Source organism: Cervus canadensis, chromosome 18 (assembly GCF_019320065.1).
Source record: "Cervus canadensis isolate Bull #8, Minnesota chromosome 18, ASM1932006v1, whole genome shotgun sequence".
NCBI lineage: Eukaryota > Metazoa > Chordata > Mammalia > Artiodactyla > Cervidae > Cervus > Cervus canadensis.
In genome coordinates, this window is record NC_057403.1 from 17,976,211 (window position 1) to 17,995,105 (window position 18,895).

General features: G+C 52.3%; 2 protein-coding genes and 1 non-coding gene across 4 annotated transcripts; 1 reads left to right on the forward strand and 2 right to left on the reverse strand.

Annotated features, from left to right (window-relative positions):
* Positions 1 to 663: 663 nt before the first annotated feature.
* LOC122421041 lies at positions 664 to 7,235 on the reverse strand. Its single transcript, XM_043436774.1, has 3 exons — positions 6,706 to 7,235; positions 6,013 to 6,085; positions 664 to 726 (listed from the first exon to the last, which is right to left on the reverse strand). The coding sequence occupies exons 1-3, from the start codon at positions 7,233 to 7,235 to the stop codon at positions 679 to 681; spliced, it is 651 nt and encodes a 216-aa protein (XP_043292709.1). The 3' UTR covers positions 664 to 678.
* Positions 7,236 to 7,390: 155 nt separating this feature from the next.
* FOSB (FosB proto-oncogene, AP-1 transcription factor subunit) lies at positions 7,391 to 13,760 on the forward strand. 2 transcript variants are annotated; one of them, XM_043436773.1, is made up of 5 exons: positions 7,391 to 7,525; positions 9,447 to 9,767; positions 10,014 to 10,121; positions 11,114 to 11,278; positions 11,419 to 11,610. In XM_043436773.1, the coding sequence occupies exons 1-5, from the start codon at positions 7,400 to 7,402 to the stop codon at positions 11,419 to 11,421; spliced, it is 723 nt and encodes a 240-aa protein (XP_043292708.1). In that variant the 5' UTR covers positions 7,391 to 7,399; the 3' UTR covers positions 11,422 to 11,610. The 2 variants fall into 2 exon arrangements, with proteins under 2 accessions (XP_043292708.1, XP_043292707.1); XM_043436772.1 differs by having other exon boundaries at positions 11,114 to 13,760.
* Positions 13,761 to 16,204: 2,444 nt separating this feature from the next.
* Positions 16,205 to 16,291, reverse strand: TRNASTOP-UCA. The gene has a single exon. It is a non-coding gene; the product is annotated as a tRNA-Sec (tRNA).
* Between the last annotated feature and the right edge of the window lie 2,604 nt (positions 16,292 to 18,895).

The following is an 18,895-nucleotide window of genomic DNA, read 5'->3' on the forward strand; positions in this document are numbered from 1 at the left end:
ACGCAAGCACACACACACACCAAAGTGGGGAGGCCCTGCCTCCCTCCACCCACGACCCCAGAGCCTCACTACCAGGGTCGGAACCAGTCTTCACTCCGCACAAACCTGCAGGTTGGGCAAGTTCCCTAAGGGCTCCTGGCCTCAGTTTCCTGATCCATTGAATGGGGATAATAATAATTATTGCCATTGCAGCTTACACTTACAGGGAAGGTATTTTCTGCCAGGCACTGTTCTAAGCATTTTTACATACAAACTCATTTATTCCTCAAAATGCTAGGAGGAAGGTGCTGTTATTATCTCCACTTTACAGATGAGGAAACTGAGATCAGAGAAGTTGCTTGCCCAGAGTCACACGGCTAGTGCCCTCCTTATAGCGTATAGGAAGACTTACACAAGAAAATACAGTGAATCTGTATGGAGCAACTGGCACATGGTTAGTTTTCTCAAGTGACTGCCAGCTATATTATTAATACTACTATTATTTTCATTCAAAATGCAGCTGGAGAGGGAGGTGGGAGGGGGGATCGGGATTGGGAATACATGTAAATCCATGGCTGATTCATATCAATGTATGACAAAACCCACTGGAAAAAAAAATAATAATAATAATTAAAAAAAAATGCAGCTGGAAAGGTCTCCAAAACTGTTATCCTTGCCACCTTGGTCCGGTCCTGCCTTTTAGCTTCTTGCAGTCTCTCCTGCTTTCTCTTCTTTGGTCTTTAATGTCTATAGTAGGGAGAGAGTGCTTTCATGAACTTCCTCCTTATCTAAATCTTTTCAGGATTTGACAGTAGTTGCCCAAACCCGCCTCCACCAGGAAGCCCTCCTGACTTGCTCCGGCCTCCCTAAGCACTCCCACCCCCACAACGCCTGGAGTGGTTATAGTCAGTGATACATTATCACACTGTGTGGGTCCGAGTTGGGATGGGTGAGAGGTTGGCTCCCACAGTGAGGGGGTTCACAGGACCTCTGGACGAGGGCCTGAGACAAGTCAGCGTCTGAGAGTAGCCTCTGCTTAGCAGTGTCTGCATGCCCTCACACGTGAAACTGTGTGTGTGTAGCTGTGAGCATGCGTGGGAAAGAGGGCACACGGTAATGGGATCTGCGTGTGTGATGCTATGTCTCTATGTGCCTTGTTCTGTAGGTTTGTATGTAACTCTGAGCAAGACTGTGAAGCTTCCTTGTGTCTGAGTGACTTGGAGGCAGGAACCTCCACACAAATGTGGGTGGCTGAGAAATTCTGCCAGTCCAGAGCCCTGGGGGCCTCTCCATGGCAGTGGGGGTGCCCAGCTCTGCCAGTTTGTGTGTGTAGAGTTGTGCACCTGTCAGTATCTGCTGTCTGGTGTCTGTACATTTCTGCGATGTGTGTGCACGAGAGCGTGTGTTAAGCTGTGTGTGACTGTGTGTTCGTTTAGTTCTTTGTGTGTCTGTGCAGACAAAGGTGAGAGGTGTGCATGCACATCTGTGTTGTCTGCCTGTGTGTCTGTCTTTTTGTCTCCACGGTTTGGATTCTGTAAACCAAGCCTCCTCCTTCCCACCCCTGACGGATGTGTCCACCTCAACCCTGGGAGGACCCAGGGTCACCAGCTCAGCGGGGAAAAGGCAGGGAGGACAGACAGGTGAATGTCTATCAACACTGAGAGCCAGGTCCCAACACCCGTGGACAGCCGCTCTGCCTGTCAGCTAGTCTATAGCATCTTCCCCCTTCAATCCATGCAATGGCAAAGGAACAGATATGTTTCTGTCCAGGCCAGTCTGTCAGAGTTGATACCTGAGTAAATGAGTGGATGGTGAAGAATATTTACTGAGCACCTGCTGAGTACCTGGCACAGTGCTGGGGATGTGGCTGTGCCTGGACAACCTCGACTCAGGTTTGAATAATAATACAGCCCAATGAAAGAAGAGCAGATTGTCCCCAGAGAGTGATGAACACAGACAGGCATAGAGGGGAGGGGGGCTCTCTAAGGGAAGGGTGCTAACCCCAGGAGGGCTCCCTGGAGGAGGGGACAGAGGAGCTGAGACCCGGAGGAAGAGAGTATAAGCTAGAGGGAGGAAAAGGGGGCATGCTCCAGGCAGAGGGAAGAGCACGTGCAAAGATCTGAAGACCAGGAAGACAGACCACATGAAGAAGAGGAGCGGGAGGTGAGACTGGGGTGGTCGGCCCCAGCCAGGTCATGCCAGACCTTGTGGGCTGTGGTGTGAGGAGTTTGAATGCAGGATGCAGGGGTACTGAGGGCAAGCTAAGAGTCGCAAGTCTGGACTGCTCGGCTTCCCTGAAACTCCACAGACACCCCCTCCAGGAGGCCTCCAGGATTGCTCAATGGAGAGTGGGCCCAGCCAGCCAGTAACACTCACTACTTAACCCTGGGCCCGGAGGAGCCAGCAGTTACTAACCAGCTCGGCTCTGCCCTCCTGGAGATCACAGTCGCCGCAGCAGGACATACACCCACACATGTGCACCCTCTCCTCTCATGCCTCAGAAACTCTCACAGACCTGTCTTTTGGAGCCAGAGCCTTGGCATCGCCCAGGGGCTGCCTGGAAACACAAAAGACTACACCAGACATGTGTTGTAACCAGATTGCCCAGCTGGCTTAATTTCACAGAAACAGCTGGAAAACCCTGTTCTCAGGTTTAACGTCCCTGTGCCTCAGTTTCCTTCTCTGTACAATGGGGATAATATCAGAACCTACTTATGGAGCTGATGTAGTGTGAGGATGACTGAGATAATGCATGTGAGCAGAGCTAAGTGTTTACTTCCCGTATCTTCCTCCTCTTTTTTTTTTTTTTAATCATTTCATTTATTTATTTTGGGCTGTGCTGGATCTTCTGTGCAGGCTTTCTCTAGCTGCGGTGAGTGGGGGCTATTCTTTGTTGTGGTGCTTGGGCTTCTCATTTGCGGTGGTTCTCTTGTTTTGGAGCACAGGCTCTGGGTGCGTGGGCTCAACAGTTGCATTTCCCCAGCTCTAGAGCACAGGCTCCATAGTTGTGGCACAGGGCCTTTGTTGCTCCACAGCAAGTGGGATCTTCCCAGACCAGGGATTGAACCCATGTCTCCTGCATTGGCAGGCAGATGCTTCACCACTGAGCCACCAGGAAGTCTCTCCTTGTCATTTTTATTATTAAATTTCAGAGCTGGAAAGGCCTTTCAGAGCCCATGGCCATCCAACCTTCTTGCCTTATGGGTGGGGGTACTGAGGCACACAGTAGCAAGGGTTTTGCCAAAGGAAGAATTAAAGAATGAGGGCTCCCTTTGGCAGAACTGGGTCTCCCGGGCTGTTTACAGGATGCTCTGAGCAAACGTAGCTGACACTGCTTCCCCACCCCCAACAGGAACAGGAGGCTCAGGGCTCCCCCTGCTCCCCACCACCTGCAGAGCCCAAGCCCTTGGGAGCCAGAGCAGGGGTCCTGCCCTCTCCCCTACACTCAAGTCCTCTTCCTCCTGGAAGCTCCCTGGGATTGAGCCTCATGGAGAAAGACTTGCCTTGCCACTGCCATGCTGCGAGGGCAAGGTATGCATGTCTGCGTGTATGCTCGAGTGAGACTGCGTGAATGTGAGGGTGTGTATGTGTGTGTGTGGTGTGTGTCTGCAGGGCCAATTTTTCCCTTAGGTGCGGAGGGCATGGTACTAGGACCTATGATAACTTTAGGGACCCGTGTAAGTGTTTAATTTCTTTTCTTTGGTTGGCCAAAAAGTCCATCTGGGGTTTTCCGTAACATCTTCTGGAAAAACCCAAACAAACTTTTTGGCCAACCCAATAAAATCCAAGAAAAACTGAACTTCTAGGTCAAGTGAAATGTTTTAATATTCAGTATTTGTCTTTATACCAATGCAGTCATGAAATAACACTTTTAAAGATGTCTTTATGGAGAAAGAGGCCCACAAAGGCAAAAGTACTCAGGACTCATGAAAGCTGCAATGTGATCTGGTGTGTCTGGTGGCTTTATTTTTTATCGTTACTTATTTTTTAAATGAATTATTATTATTTTTTTTTTGGTAGCACAGCATGTGGGATCTTAGTTCCCTGACCAGGGACTAAACCCACGTACCTTGCCTTGAAAGTGCATTCTAACCACTGGACCGCCAGCAAAGTCCCAGGGTGGCTTTGTTTTAAAAACAAAACAAGCCCCTTCACTGTGCCAGGCATGTTCCAAGATATTCACTTCACATAATCCTCCCACCAGCGTGATAAGCTGGGCACTATTTCTCCTCTTTTCCAAGGGCAGAAAACAGGCTCCAGACATCACCAGCTCAAGTTCATACACCTACTAAGTGGTGGGGTAGAATGTAAGCAGAGGGCACCTAGTTTCTGGGTCTGCCTGTGGGTAGGGGGGCGGGGGGAAGAGGGCAGTAAACGCCTAGTGCCATGAGTGTCACCATCTGCCTGTGAATATGTCAACGTACATAACTCATTCAATAATAATTAAAAGCAGGGGCTGCATTCTTATCCTAGCTCTGCCACTAATTTGCTGTGTGACTCTAGGCAAGTGACTTCACCTCTCTGGGCCTCTATTTCCTTGCCTGTAAAATGATAGTTCCTACCTTGTAGGAGTGTTGTGAGAATTAAATAAATTAACACAAGTGCTCAGAAGAATTAACACACGATTTTGTTAATCATTGTGTGTAAAGAGCAACCACATGTATCTATAGTGAGGATGTGCCTGTCACGTGTGTTGGTAACCATGTGAAGGTGTGTTTCTGTGTGCGGTGTGTGTGTGTGTGTGAAACCTGAATGCCCAAGTGTGCCCCTTTGAGGATATGCCAGCAGTTGTCTGGTCATATGGGCCACCTCGGTCGGGGTATGAAGGTCTCTGGGCAGCGAGGGTAGGCATTTGTGTGTCTCCTTTATTCCGTGGGAGAGGAGATGAGGGGCTTGGACAGAACAGGAATGAGGGGTCACTCCCTGTCTGATGCTGGAGCCGAGTCACTGCCTGCTGGCGGTTGCTGTGTCATCTCCTAGTCCCCTCCCTACTCCCAGACTGGTGGCAGACAGAGGGGGCGTGGGGGAACGAGGTGTTTGAGGCTGGGCTTTTTTCTCAACCTCCCAGTATTGAGCCCATGTCCCTTCAGCCTTCCCTATCTCCCTCCCTCCTCCCCACTTTGGGGACAGGGAATCAAAACTCTCCTGGGAATGAGGAAAGACCTAACCCCTCCAGCTTGGCTTCATACCTAATGTGTGACCAGGAGCCAGCCCTCCCCCTCTCTGGGCCTATGGGATTCAACAGTTTTAAGGTGCTTCTTCCTCTGTGCCCTGGCTGAGCCAGGCTCCAACCTGGGAGGGAAATGCCAGGAACTCAGGTTTATGAAGCAGCTGGTGAGATCCTTACCGGTGGGTGCTAACGAGTTGGAGGCTGCGGGGTCTGAAATACCCTAATCAGACTCTTGAACCACATTTCCTAACTGGACATCGAGGGGAGCAGCTTGCTCCCACCCCCCAGCACCCCCCACCCCCGCCCCGCCCCGCCATCACCCCCACAGCTCGACCCGGAACCTGGGTTATAATAGTGTATGCTGTGAGCAGACAGGGACAGGTTTGCAAGGTGTATCACTCCCCACCAATGGAAGTTGTTATTTAAATAATCCCAACACCCAGGTTTTTCAGGGAGTTTCACTGAAACAGGCAGCTCTCGGAAGTCAGGAAGAGAACGAGAAACCTGGGTTTGAATTTCTTGAGATGAGATCTTGGGCAAGTCACGATCTATCCTTTTCCTCTTTTATAAAATGAAGATTTTCCTCCCTTAAACTTCTGAAGCTGTACAAGGAGTGAAAATCTTGTATTGAAAGGCTTAGTACAAGAGCCGGTATTTGGTAAATGCTAACTACGCGGCATCTATTATTATTATTATTAGATCATTATTATTACTATCATTTATTTCCCACCCCAGCCCCCACCGCCGTCACACGTATTATTTCTGACTACGGATAGGATTATAAAGCAGAAAGGGGAGCACCAGCAGCAGCAGGGACACTTCACTCCAAGTTTCATTCCCCTTCCCCCCCCAAACGCGCGTACCTCCCAAACGCCGCACCTCTGGCGGCAGCAGAGTCCAAGATACACACTCTTTGTCCATCCGGGAAAAGTGAAGCTGAAGTTCAGGGAGAAAAAAAAATTTTTTTTTCAAGGTTGCACAACTAGTCAGGGCAGAAACTCGTACGAGCCTAGGGACTCCACCCGCACCTCCACTTTCACCCGGAGCATCAGAGTCCCACCCACCCGTCTCGGGACTCAGTTTCCCCGCCTATGTGACTACAACCACAGACCCAGAGTCTCCTTTTGGAGATTGACCTTCCTCTCGAGAGAGGGCGCTGCACCATCAGGGGAAATGGGAGGGGCGGCCAGAGTGAGATGGACCCCCGAGTTGGGGTCTCCCCAGCCGGGATCCTTTGTCGAGTCAGTCTAATAACCTATTAATACCAGCACACCCCCCCGGCCCCGGGCGGCGCTGGACTGCGCAGGCGCAGGCGGGTTCCGCAGGCGCGCCGGGCGAGCGCGCGAGCGAGCGAGGGATTCCCTCTGACGTAATTGCTAGGATACCAAACAAACACTCAGCCGCGCCGGCCGAGCTCCTTATATGGCTAATTGCGTCACAGGAACTCCGGGGAGACCGGTCGGGATCCCCTCCCGCCGAGTGCTCCAGAACGCAGCCCCCAAGACCCCCAAGGCCACGAGGGTGATGCAGATGATCAGATCGAGGCTAGGACAGACCTCTTGCCGGACGGTGCGGGGCTGGGTTCACAAGGGCCGGAGATATCGAGAAGTTTGCCGAGTGAGGGACGGGTGACGTCAACAAGGGGGCCGGGCCCCGGGCATATAAATACAGGCTGGCGGATCCGAGCTTCATTCATAAGACTGAGATCTACGGTCAAGGCTGGGACACGCGGAGCTGGAACTTGATTGTTGTGGTTCTTCTTCTTGGGGGCTGTGAAAATCGGTTTATTTTCTTCCGGAAAGTTTTTGGAAGGATTCTTATCGATAATTCTACATTTTCTTTCGGAGGATCGACTTACTTTTTTTTTCATCTCCTTTACTACTCCCTCCTCCCCCGTGGGACCCGCCGGACGCGTGGAGGGGACCTCACCCGAAGCAGATTCTGTATAGCAGGACAGAGCTTTCCGCCTCTGGGGGAGCGAGCCCCCCTCGCCCCCGGGTCCTGCGGAGCCTGGACTATCAAGAGGCACAGCGGCATCTTGTGGGGGCCTGAGCACCGCAAAGGAATTACACGGAAACTTTGCCATTGTTGGAGCGGGACGCTGCCCCGACCCTGAGTTTCCCCGGACAGCGCACTTTGGGGACGCGCTCGGCTCACCCCGGACTCGCACCTTTCTTCTCCCACCCGGCCATAGCCTTGGCTTCCCGGCGACCTCAGCGTGGTCACAGGGGCCCCCCTGTGCCCAGGGAAATGTTTCAAGCTTTCCCCGGAGACTACGACTCCGGCTCCCGGTGCAGCTCCTCACCTTCCGCCGAGTCTCAGTATCTGTCCTCGGTGGACTCCTTCGGCAGTCCACCCACCGCCGCCGCCTCCCAGGTAAGTTCTAGAGGTTGGGGTACTGCTTTGTGGTTTATAAATTTTTTAAATTCAAGGGTGGAGCGAGCAATCCCCTCACCCCAAATCAAACGCGTCCAAATCTAGGATCTGACAGGGAGTAGGCTCACGGCGCACTTTGCAAACTGCAGAGTCCGGACGTGCTTGCAATTGGCTGTGTGCTTGGAGGGCAGGGAGGGAACACAGAGGGGTGAGCTTTGGGGGTGGGGAGAGCGCGCCGCTCAGTGCAACGTGTGAGAGGTAGCAGGGCTGAGAACTTTTAGCCGGTTCGGGGACTGCCCCTCACTCAGGTCACCAACCTGAAGCTAGAGCGGTTAGGCAGGTGGGGGAAATCCCGGAGAAGCTTCCAGTAGCCTCCTCTTTTTCCTCCTCCATCCTAGCGCCTACTCCGGCGCCGGGTCACCCTAGACCCAGCGGGAAGGCGGGCCTCGAACCCTCGGTGGCGCTGCCTCCGCCTCCTGCGCGGAGACGTAACGGGGGACCCGTGCGTAACGGCTGACGCGCTGGAATCCTCCGTCTGACGCGGGGCACGCACGGCGCGTGGCGCCCCCTTCGTCCGCCCCGCCCCTGACGTCCCGGGAGCGTTCTATTTTGGAACGCCGGGCCACGTTGCTAAGGGAGGGGGCAGCTCGGCGTTCCGATTGGCCGCCGCGGCACGAGCTGTGGCCAATCAACTTTCGCTTCCTATTTGTAGGGCGCAGTTTCCTTCCCACAGTTCGTCCCCGGAACCTGTGGTTCTCCGGCACTAGGGTCTCTTTCACGGGCCTCTAGAGGCAGAGCGAGGGGATTCCTGTCGCCACAGGAGCGATCTTCTGCGACCCAATGAGTCCGCAAGGACCTGGCAGGGATCCTGTCCCTCTGCTCTCAGGGTCAGAGCGGGTCTGTGTGCCAGGGTTCCTTTGGGAGACGTAGTGACCGTCACCCACCCCTCCAGGCACACACAGACACATTCTCACTCCCTCTGTTCCGGACGCCGGGTGCCTCCGGTGTGTCAGAAAATAGGACTAAAGCCGCTAGCCCTGGGGGATCCAGCCAGGTGGTCTCCAGGAGCCCCGCCCCCTCTGAGTTTGCCGGGCGCTGATTGGCCAGTGAGCCAGCCCATCCCTCACCACGCCCCCTGCGAGAGTAGTTGAGCCTTCCGAGCAGTTCTAGGATTACATTTTGGGGGTGGGGGGGGGACATGAGCGCTGCTGGGGCTTGGGGTCTCACGACCTACCCCACCCCGCCTCCGCGACAGTCTGAGGGAGCCTGGCTGCTCACTTGCTCTCCTTGTCTGCCCACCGTAACCTGTCGCTTGTCAGTCTCACTCTGGGGAGAGACAATTACTTGAAACGTTGTTCTAAACTCCTAGGCCCGTCCCCCAAGCCTCTTTTAACTGGGACCCCCCGCCCCTGCACTGGGGTCTCATGGACCCTCTAGTCCCTTATCCCTGCGCTCAGAGGGGTGTGTGTATGAGTGTGAGTGTAGAGGAAGGCTTAGCCTAAGGCCTCTCCCTCTCCCTCCCCTTGCCTCTGGGGTGGGGGTGGGGTGTTGTGGCTGTGTGTGTGGCTGTGACTCCATCCCGGGGGTTCTGTCACCCGGCTTTGTCCAGCCTCCTCCCCACCCCCCACACCTAAGAGTCACCAACCCGGGGTGTGATTCACCACCCGCTGGAACCGTGCAACCTTTCCCCGAGGAAGAAGGAGGAGGTAGAAGCCAGTTGCACAGAAATCCTCTCATTAACCACTGCGTCACGGTGTAGTGGAAGGGTGGGTGTTGTGGCTTTTTGCCTGTGACACACACATCCACACCCGCTGGCCCTGTGCTCACTCACCGGGTCGGTGTGTGTATGTGTGCTGGGTGTGTGTGTGTCGGTGTCTCTGTTTGTGTGTCTACGCCTGTGTGTGTATGTGTCACCCCGTAGGAGTGCGCCGGTCTTGGGGAAATGCCCGGTTCCTTCGTGCCCACGGTCACCGCGATCACAACCAGCCAGGACCTCCAGTGGCTTGTGCAACCCACCCTCATCTCTTCCATGGCCCAGTCCCAGGGGCAGCCACTGGCCTCCCAGCCCCCGGCCGTCGACCCCTACGACATGCCAGGAACCAGTTACTCCACGCCGGGCATGAGTGGCTACAGCAGTGGCGGGGCAAGTGGCAGTGGTGGGCCTTCCACCAGCGGAGCCACCAGTGGACCTGGGCCTTCTCGCCCAGCTCGAGCCCGGCCCAGGAGAGCCCGAGAGGAGACGGTGAGTAAGGGGCATCCAGCTGCTCTGGGGGCTGAGGGGGTGGAAGCCAGAGAGGCAGGAACTTTCCCACTCTTGGGGTGAGGGACCACCTGCAGCCTCAATACTGCAGAAACCCTGTCCTCCTCCCCACAGCGAGGACTTGGTCCTTTTCTGACTCCTGGGGGTTCTTGACGAAGAGGAGGTTCAGGATGGAGGGGGAGGTACACCGTGTCCCCAGAACTCACCATCTCTATTTCTCCTACTCAGCTCACCCCAGAGGAGGAGGAGAAAAGAAGGGTTCGCCGAGAACGAAACAAACTGGCAGCAGCAAAGTGTAGGAACCGGCGAAGGGAGCTGACTGACCGACTCCAGGCGGTGAGGATGGTCCCAGGGGTGGGGTGGGGTGAGGGAAGGCTGAAGGGGGGGCTCTCTCCCCATCTTCTGCTGCCCACCACCACCTGTGCCTCCATCCTGAACTGAGAGCAAGACGTTCCACATGTGGAACTGGATACAGGTGGGGTCAGCCAGCTCACACACACCGACCCTCACTGGCCAGTCCTGTCCTGGTTGATGACCCCCTCTTGCCCCTGACCACTTGCCTGGCCTTCACTTCATCCTGAGGGGGACCTATGAGTGACCTTTAATAGAGGGATGCTTCACTCATGTCCCTTTTTTGGTCTTGGGCAAGTGATAACCCTTTTTGCCTCAGTTTTTCCATCTCCTCATTGAATCTCCCAGGTTCCTTCTAGCTTTAACATTCTGGAGGGTCTGAGAAACTAAATCCTTTAATCCTATGTCAATTCCCCCACCACCTGCCCCTGCCACCTGTAGTTCTATCTTGGGCTGGTGGCCTGTGCCAAGGTGCCCCTCTATTTTCATGCCCTACCTCAGTCTGAGAGTTTTCCATTTTATGCTTGTAGGGAGACCTGCTCACCTTGGAGGAAATCAGGGAAATTGTCTACTTCCCTGAGCTACCTGGTCTCTTCTCTGGGAGGCAGAGGGGAAAGGGTACCAAGGAGAATAGGGGGCATGAAAACATGTAAGGATGGTTGGTTCATTCAACAAACCTCTGAGTGCCTCTTGCAACCAGAGACTTCCCATGTGTTCCTGGCCCTTTTCCAAACAACCACTGGACAGATGGGGAGACTGAGGGTCCTAGAAGGCAAGACCCCTGCCCCAAGTCCCCTAGTACACCAGGCCTCCACTTCAGGGGGTCTTTCAATCAGGAGCTGCCTTCCAGCCATGGGCCTTAGCCTTCAGAGTAGGAGAGCTGGTTTCAGCCATGACCCACCTTCTCCAGTCGCTCACAGCCTTTTTCTCCTTCCTTGCTCTCCTCCGTGCTCCATCGTGGCCATCGGGGACCTCAGGAGACAGATCAGCTAGAGGAAGAAAAGGCGGAGCTGGAGTCGGAGATCGCCGAGCTCCAAAAGGAGAAGGAACGTCTGGAGTTTGTGCTGGTGGCCCACAAACCGGGCTGCAAGATCCCCTACGAAGAGGGGCCCGGGGGGCCCGGGCCGGGCCCGCTGGCGGAGGTGAGAGATTTGCCGGGGTCAGCATCCACTAAGGAAGATGGTTTCAGCTGGCTGCTGCCGCCCCCGCCACCACCGCCCCTGCCCTTCCAGACCAGCCAAGACGCACCCCCCAACCTGACAGCTTCTCTCTTTACACACAGTGAAGTTCAAGTCCTCGGCGACCCCTTCCCCGTTGTTAACCCTTCGTACACTTCCTCGTTTGTCCTCACCTGCCCGGAGGTCTCCGCGTTCGCCGGCGCCCAACGCACCAGCGGCAGTGACCAGCCTTCCGACCCCCTGAATTCGCCCTCCCTTCTTGCTCTGTGAACTTTAGACAAAACAAACAATGCACAAGGGAGAGAAATTTGGACGAGGAGGAACTGGAGGAGAGAGGGGAAGAGAAAAAGCGGGCGTGTGGTTTCCCTGCCTCTCCTGTTTGACCCTCTGCTGCCGCTGCCGTCGGACAGGAGGACTTCCTTGTGTTCTGTTCCGCCTCTTGTTTCTGCCGGCCCGGCGAGGCCAGAGAGCTGGTGACTTTGGGGGCACGGGGTGGGGAGGGGATGGACACCCCCCAGGCTGCCCACGGCTGCCTGTGGGCCGTTTCGCTTGGACCCAGGCTCTGGGGATGGGGGGTGGGGGCGGGGGCGATGCCCACCTTTGGGCTGGAGGGAGCGGGGCTGTGGGGTGGGCTGTGGGGTGGGCTGGAGTTCTCTCCAGAGAGGCCCAACAAGGAAATGCCACCGAACCCCCAAAGCGTTTCTGCCACGCCCACCCTTCCAGGGGTGACTAGGCTGGTTCTCCCTGCCGCCCCCCACGACCTTAGCTTATTTATCCAACATTTCCACGTGCTTCGATCCTCCTCTGAATTGAGCCCCCTTTAGAGGGAAGTTGATGCCCCCCCCCCCCCCCCGCTTTGATAATCTTCCTCCCACCCAGACCTGGTCTGAAATGTGAACCTCCCTCCCTGACCGTCCAGCTGCTCCGTCCGGGCAAAACTGGCTCCGATTTCGAATTTCTCGCCTCCTAAGCCTCCCCCAACATTCAGCCCCCAGCCCTTCTTTCTGATAACAGTATTATTCTCCCCCTGCCCACCACCCACCTCCCACAGCCTCCCCTCCGGGCCTTCCTTGTTGGGCCTCTCTGATTCAGGCAGCAGGGGGCGCTGTGATGCCTGTCCTGCTGGAGTGTTTTATACTGTGAAACGAGTTGGCCGGATTGTGGGGGGAACCGGGTGGGACAGAACCCCTCCGGAGGGATTGTGCCCCCCACTCCCCAAAGCCTTTCCGTGGTCTCCCCTCCCCCTGTCTGCCTCCTTTCTCCCCTCAAAATGAGTTAGACTCGAGGGGGTGACAGAATCCAGAGGGGATAACAGTTATCCATCCGCGTGGCCTCTCTCCTCAGGACCCACCCCCACCTCCGCGCCCCAGACCAAGCCCTGGCCTTTTTCTTTAAGGCCTGTCACCCTATCCCAGCCTAGGACGCCAACTTCTCCCTTGCCTTGGCCTCCACAACCCTTCTAGAAAGGGAGCAAGGGGAGATTGCCAGGGCGCCCCGACATTTTCCCGGAGAAGATTTAAAGGCTGAGGCTTTGACCCCCACCACCCCCTAATATTTCTGGACTGGCAAACTCCAAGGGTCTGGGTTCCCCGAGATTCCAGCTTCCCCTCGCTCAGCCCCAGCCCCAATTCTCGGTTTAGGTTCCCTAACCCTGCCTTTCCCCTCATGAGGATTTTATCATGAGGCCAATTGATATTTTTTAATATCGGGTGGGTCACGCCGCCCTCTGTGCTGCATGGAAAACATTCCACTGCCCCGTCCTGCGGCTCCTGCCCCGAACCCAGACGCCCCCGACCCACTTCCGTGGCTATTTATCCCTTTCTCGATTTCCGAAAGGCACTTATATCTATTATGTATAAATAAATATATTATATATGAGTGTGTGTGCGCGCGTGTGAGTGTGTGAGCGCTTCTGCATCCTTGGCCTAGGTCACGTTGGCCCTCAAATTCATGCCGTTGAATTGGAAACACTGCTTCTGGAAACTTCAGGCTGCCTGTCTCCGGCTGCCTCCGTCTCTAGCTGTCTCTTTTCTGACTGTCTCTGGTTGTTTTCTGGCCATCTCCGGCTATCTCTTTCCTGAGTCTGTGTGTTCCCTGCCAGTTTTTACCTGACCCTTTCCATGTGACTGTCCCTGGTTTTCCAGCTGTCTACTGACTCTGGGTTTGTTGGGGACCTGATATTTTACTTTTTGAGTAAGCCTGAGGGATTATAGATTTTTGCAATCTGTATCTTTGAGAATTTTGGGTGCGAGTGTGAGGCTGTGAGCAGGGCCTGCCCCTGCAGACCACAATGTATTGAATCCCCAACCCCACCCCCATGCTGTATTTGTGATTCTTTTTGTATTTTGCACCTGACCCCCCGGGGGTTGGGGCTGGCTGGCACTGGGCCGCTACCCTCCCCCTCGTGGTTCTGCACTGTCGCCAATAAAAAGCTCGTAAAAATGTATCCACCAAGCTTCAGGGTCTCTTTGCTCCTGACACCCATCATCTGCCTTCCCTTCAGCATGAGGGAGTGAGGTTAGATTGCTACAGGACAACACACACACACACACACACACACACACACACACATATGCTGGAACTCTTACTAGTGAATCAGTCAACAGCAGGATGGAGGGAGGCTAGACAGTCAGAAGGACTTCCCACACACACAGGCTGTACCTCCTCCTTGAAGAAGTAATGAGGCAGAATATTAGCCATGAGGTGTCTGATACCAAAATACTAAAGGCTCAGGTAGGTTTCCTGGTGAAGGAAGAATTTATACTTGACCATGTAATGCTCTGGGGTTGGCCTGAGCAAAAGTGAGAGGTAGAAAAAAATTTGAACTGTTGAAGACCACTCAGGTACATTGGGAGTCCTCAAGGTTACATGAATCATAAAACTTGGATCACTTTACAGTGAAGATGAGTTTCCTTTTGCTTTTTCACATGATCATGTCTTCTGGGTTAGGAACATATTGGGAACAACCCAAGATTGACTAAACCAAAGATATCACCACTTTGTCCACAGATACACTGAGCCATCCCCATTGCAAAATCCAAGCCCACTCTCATTTGCATAGCAGCAAGCACTTTGAGAATTGAAGTACTGGTCCAGAGGTTAGGTATCTTAGTAAATGACTAAGCAGGGGGATTTGTCATAATCCCCTTAATTTATTTATTAGCTCAAAAATTTTGCTAATTTATTCATTTCCAACCATCAATTAGTTCAAACAAAGTCGGACACGACTGAGCACACACACACACGATGTTATGCACCCAGGATTGGGGACCCTGCAGTGACTGAGGCAGTCTCAAGCTCCCCCTCCCAGGGTTCACAGTCGAGTGGGGGACGCAGACCTGTTCCCAATCAGGGATGATCTAAATTGGGCAGAATTGGGGGGTCCATGGGACTTGGGGGGCCCCCGTGGGGGCACCTAATCTAGTCTGGGAGTCAGGAAAGACTCCTGGGAAGAGAGGATCCCTAAACTGAGTCTTAGAGGATAAACAGAGGGCATAGAAAGAAATAGAAAAAACTGATTCAAATGAAATAGTGCAAAGAGTTGACCGGGGCGGGGGTGGGGGGGTGGGGTGGGGTGGGGGCGCTGGTACTTTGAGGAAACTAGAGGTTCCCCCGGGGCTAGAACAAAAGGCGTGAAGAGAGAGGTTGAGCAGGGACCAGATTCTGCAAGCTAAAACTCCAGACTAAGTTTAGATCTCTTGAGAGTACTGGGGAGCCCTGGCAGGTTTTGGTCATAAGAAATTCAAGGACAGTTTTGTGCTTTAGGGAGACTCCTCTAGCTGCCAGGCTGAGGGTAATTGGGAAAGAGGCGGGGATGAGGCAGAGGACCAGGGAGGAGGCTAGGATGAGAACACTGAGGTGTGAGGGGGTGCCTGGAGCAGCACCTGGGCTGTGGGCTGGAGAGGAGCGGAAGGATTCAAAAGACTTCGAAGAGGCAAAACAGGCAGGGTTTGGTGAGTAACTGGCTTAGGAAAAGACAGCAGGGGGCAGTGGTAAATAGTGGTAAATAGTGGTCAGGGGTCTGAGAGCCCTGGGGTTGGAGGCCTCCCAAAGGTGATCCTGGACAAAAGGCTTCATCTTTCTGAACCTCGGTTTTCCCAGCTGCAGAATGGGCTGAAGGGTATCAGTGACCTTATACACGCCAGCGCTGAGCACAGAGTAAACGTGCAATTATTACCATCCTCATCCCCGTTGTTACAGCCATCTTGTTTTCCTCTCTGGAATACTCTCCCCTTCTGCTGCCTAATTCACTCCCATCCTTCAGGTATATGTTCAAACGTTACTCTGACACCCTACCTGAACTCAGGTCTCCTTATAAGATGTCCTCATAGGCTCTGTACCTGCCTTCCCAGTAGTGAACACTTTGATAGTTGTTAATTCAATGGGGAATTGATTAATGTTTAAAGTTTGTCTCCTCCACTGGTCACGAGGTCAGGGTCAGGGTTTTGTAGTCATCAGCGTGTCCACAAGACCGCTCAGTGCAGGGCTGGGCATGGCGCAGTCAGCCAGCAGATACTTGTTGAATATGTGAATGAATAAATGATCAAAGGAATAAATACTCGACTGTTTTATAAGTGCATGCGTGATTAAATACACGAGTGGGTAAATGACTGAATAAGTGAGTAAGCAAGTGAAGGGGAAGAATCTAGGATCACTTTCTAACTGTAAATTTCCTAGAACTGAGAGTATACACGAGTTTTTCTTCTTTTCGGAGTTCTTTGGTTTTCCCCGGGGCGGGCAGGGGTGAGGTACGTGAATGTACTCACAGGGAAACACTTGAGCGGCGAAAAATAAAGACTGCAGCGACATCTCCAGACGCGGGTCCGAGGTCCTCTGGGCCAACTCGCATTCTAATATCCAGTTTGGAAGAAAAAAGCAATTAAAAAGCCTCGCCCGAAAGGTGGAATTGAACCACTCTGTCGCTAGACAGCTACAGGTTTGAAGCCTGCACCCCAGACCACTGAGGATCATCCGGGCAAGATGAGAGTTGACCCATACAGCTATATAAAAGACAGAAATGTTTAATTTTTTACACTTATGGTGATATAGTTTGCAAGAGTGTGAAACTGTTGATTTCAACATCTATAAATTCTCCCAAGTTTATTACGACAGACGTCCTCCCAAAATGCTGCGTTTGCCTCCTATGGATTGATTCATGTCTCTTTGGAAACTATCTCATTTGCATAGCACCGCCCATTCTGGGAAACGGTGCTGGAGGACGTGGCCCCCTCGTGTCTAGCCGTTAAAGAGACTGAAGCCCCTTTTATCCAAGAGAGAAGTCCATTTATTTTTTTAAAACAAAAAAGATTCATAATTCGGGATTCAGAAGCTTCTCTCCTGAAAAATCTGAATTCGAATGTGTGCGTTCCCGTTTAGAGTCTGATTTAGCCCAGACGCGGAGACTCCGCGCTGGCGGCTGTAGGGCTGGTGCGACACCTGCTGTTCTTTTGTGGAACTTGAGCGATTTAAACCTTTCAAAAGGTTAATGAGCGCCTCTCGGTTCAGTTCAGCCTCTCAGTGCTCTCCGACTCCTTGCGACCCCATGAACTGCAGCACGCCAGGCTTCCCTGTCCATCACCAATTCCCGGAGCTTGCTCAAACTCATGTCCATCGAGTCAGTGATGCCATCCAACCATCTCATCCCTCTGTCGTCCCCTTCTCCTCCCGCTTTCAATCTTTCCCAGCATCAGGGTCTTTTCCAATGAGCGCCTACAGAGTCCCAGACACAATCCTAGGTACTGGGGATGACAGAATTTCTGTCCCCATTGAGCTTAAACACTAGAGATCATCCGTTTTTGCATTCGCATTTTATGGCCGAGGAAAGTGAGCCGTAGAAACGGATAGTACCCTACCCTATCCACACAGCCCATCCACGTGAAAAAATAGAAAGTGTGCCATCGTAATTATTATTTAAAACAAACCAAAAAAAAGTGATCCTTTTATAATCCAAGTCCGTGATCCTTTGACAACAATGTCATTCCCCGACATGAATCTTCCCGTGTCTCCCTTCTCAGTGGAAAAGTCGAATCTCTTACCGCAGCTTTACAATCCTGACAATTAGCCCTTTCCAGTTCTCTGACCCCATGTCCTCCTACTCCTCTCTCCTCATATACTTGGTTTCTGGCACACAGATCGCTTGCTGCAGACACCAGGCATGCTTGCTTCCCAGGGCCATTGCATCTGTTGACCCCCATGTCTGAATCTCCTTTCCTCCATATGTTTCCATGACTCACTGCCTCCCTTCACTCTGGCCTCTGCTTAAATATCACCACTTAATGAGGCCTTCCCTGACCACCCAGTTTAAAATAGCAAGGCTTGTCACTCTGTCCCCTTCTTCTGCTGGACTTCTCTCCATCACCCTGATCACCACCTGCCCTTGTCTATGTCCATTTGCTTTTTGTCTGGCTGCTCCCGCTAAAATAGCAGCTCCATGAAACCATGGACTTTGTTTTGGTTCATTTCTGTGTCCCTGATAACGAAAGAGTGCTTGAGCACTTGCCAGACGCTCACTATATGTTTGTACAATGAATGCAAGAATATGGGGACTTCCATGGTGGTCCAGTGGTTTAGGCTCTGTGCTCCCACTATAAGGAGGCACAGTTTCCATCCCTAGGCGGGGAAATAAGATCTGCATGCTGTGGGGCAAAAAAAAACCAAACAAACAAAAAAAAAACCCAAAACACCATCTTTTTCTGAGCCTCAGTTTCCCCATCTGAAAAACAAAACTAGTGCAACTAGGGGGAATCATGGCAAGCAAATGGATATAAAAGCCAGACATGGCACTGTGAGTGACTCAATTAAGAATGTTCCCATCACCAACCTGTTTCCTGCCTCCAGTGGGGGTGCCAAGGATGGGCTCGGGGGCTTTAGACATTCTTGTATCCATAATCTCAACCAGTCCCTCTTTCTCCAGTTTTTGATAAAGACAAACAGACACTTCGACTTATAGAAAGTATCAATAAAAATATCTTTAGGAAAAAAAAATATCTTTAGGAAGTGTTACTATTTTATTTGGAGGTTTAAAACATTGCCCCTAAAAAACAAAAACAAAACACTGCCCCTGCTTGCCAAATCCAGATTCAGGAGAAGCCCCTCAAGTACTCTTTCTTTTAAGTAGGAAGCTGCTGCTAGGCAACCCCTGTATACAAAAACTGAGACTGTAACTACCACTCTTGTAACATTATTATATATCTTGTAAAATGTGACATGTCTCACTAGAGGCAAGATTTTAAGTGATGCACAAATAAACATTTTATTTATTTATTTTTCAAGTAAACATTTTAAACAGTAATAGTTTTATGTTTAACTGTTATCTTCGATTGCTGGCAAGGGATACTGACTTCCTTAGTGGTGGGAGTAATATTTCATTTTAAAAGACGTTTGCTTTATTTTTTATTATTTTTTTTTAACATTTATTTTTATTCATTTGGCTGCATAGAGTCTTAGTTGTGGCATGTGGGATCTAGTTCCCTGACCAGGGATCGAACCCAGCCCCCCTGTATCAGGAGCGCAGAGTCTTAGCCACTGGACCACCAGGGAATTCCCTGCTTTATTTTTTAATAAAACAATTTAGGGAATTCC

Coding starts and splice junctions, on each gene's coding strand:
- LOC122421041 (XM_043436774.1), bottom strand. CDS start 7,235: ATGGCAAAGTTTCCGTGTAATTCCTTTGCGGTGCTCAGGCCCCCACAA. Junction 6,086..6,705: donor CCCGCACCGTCCGGCAAGAG/GTCTGTCCTAGC, acceptor CCTGAACTTCAG/CTTCACTTTTCCCGGATGGA. Junction 727..6,012: donor AGAGGTGCGGCGTTTGGGAG/GTACGCGCGTTT, acceptor TCCCTACTATAG/ACATTAAAGACCAAAGAAGA.
- FOSB (XM_043436772.1), top strand. CDS start 7,400: ATGTTTCAAGCTTTCCCCGGAGACTACGACTCCGGCTCCCGGTGCAGC. Junction 7,526..9,446: donor CCACCGCCGCCGCCTCCCAG/GTAAGTTCTAGA, acceptor GTCACCCCGTAG/GAGTGCGCCGGTCTTGGGGA. Junction 10,122..11,113: donor TGACTGACCGACTCCAGGCG/GTGAGGATGGTC, acceptor CGGGGACCTCAG/GAGACAGATCAGCTAGAGGA.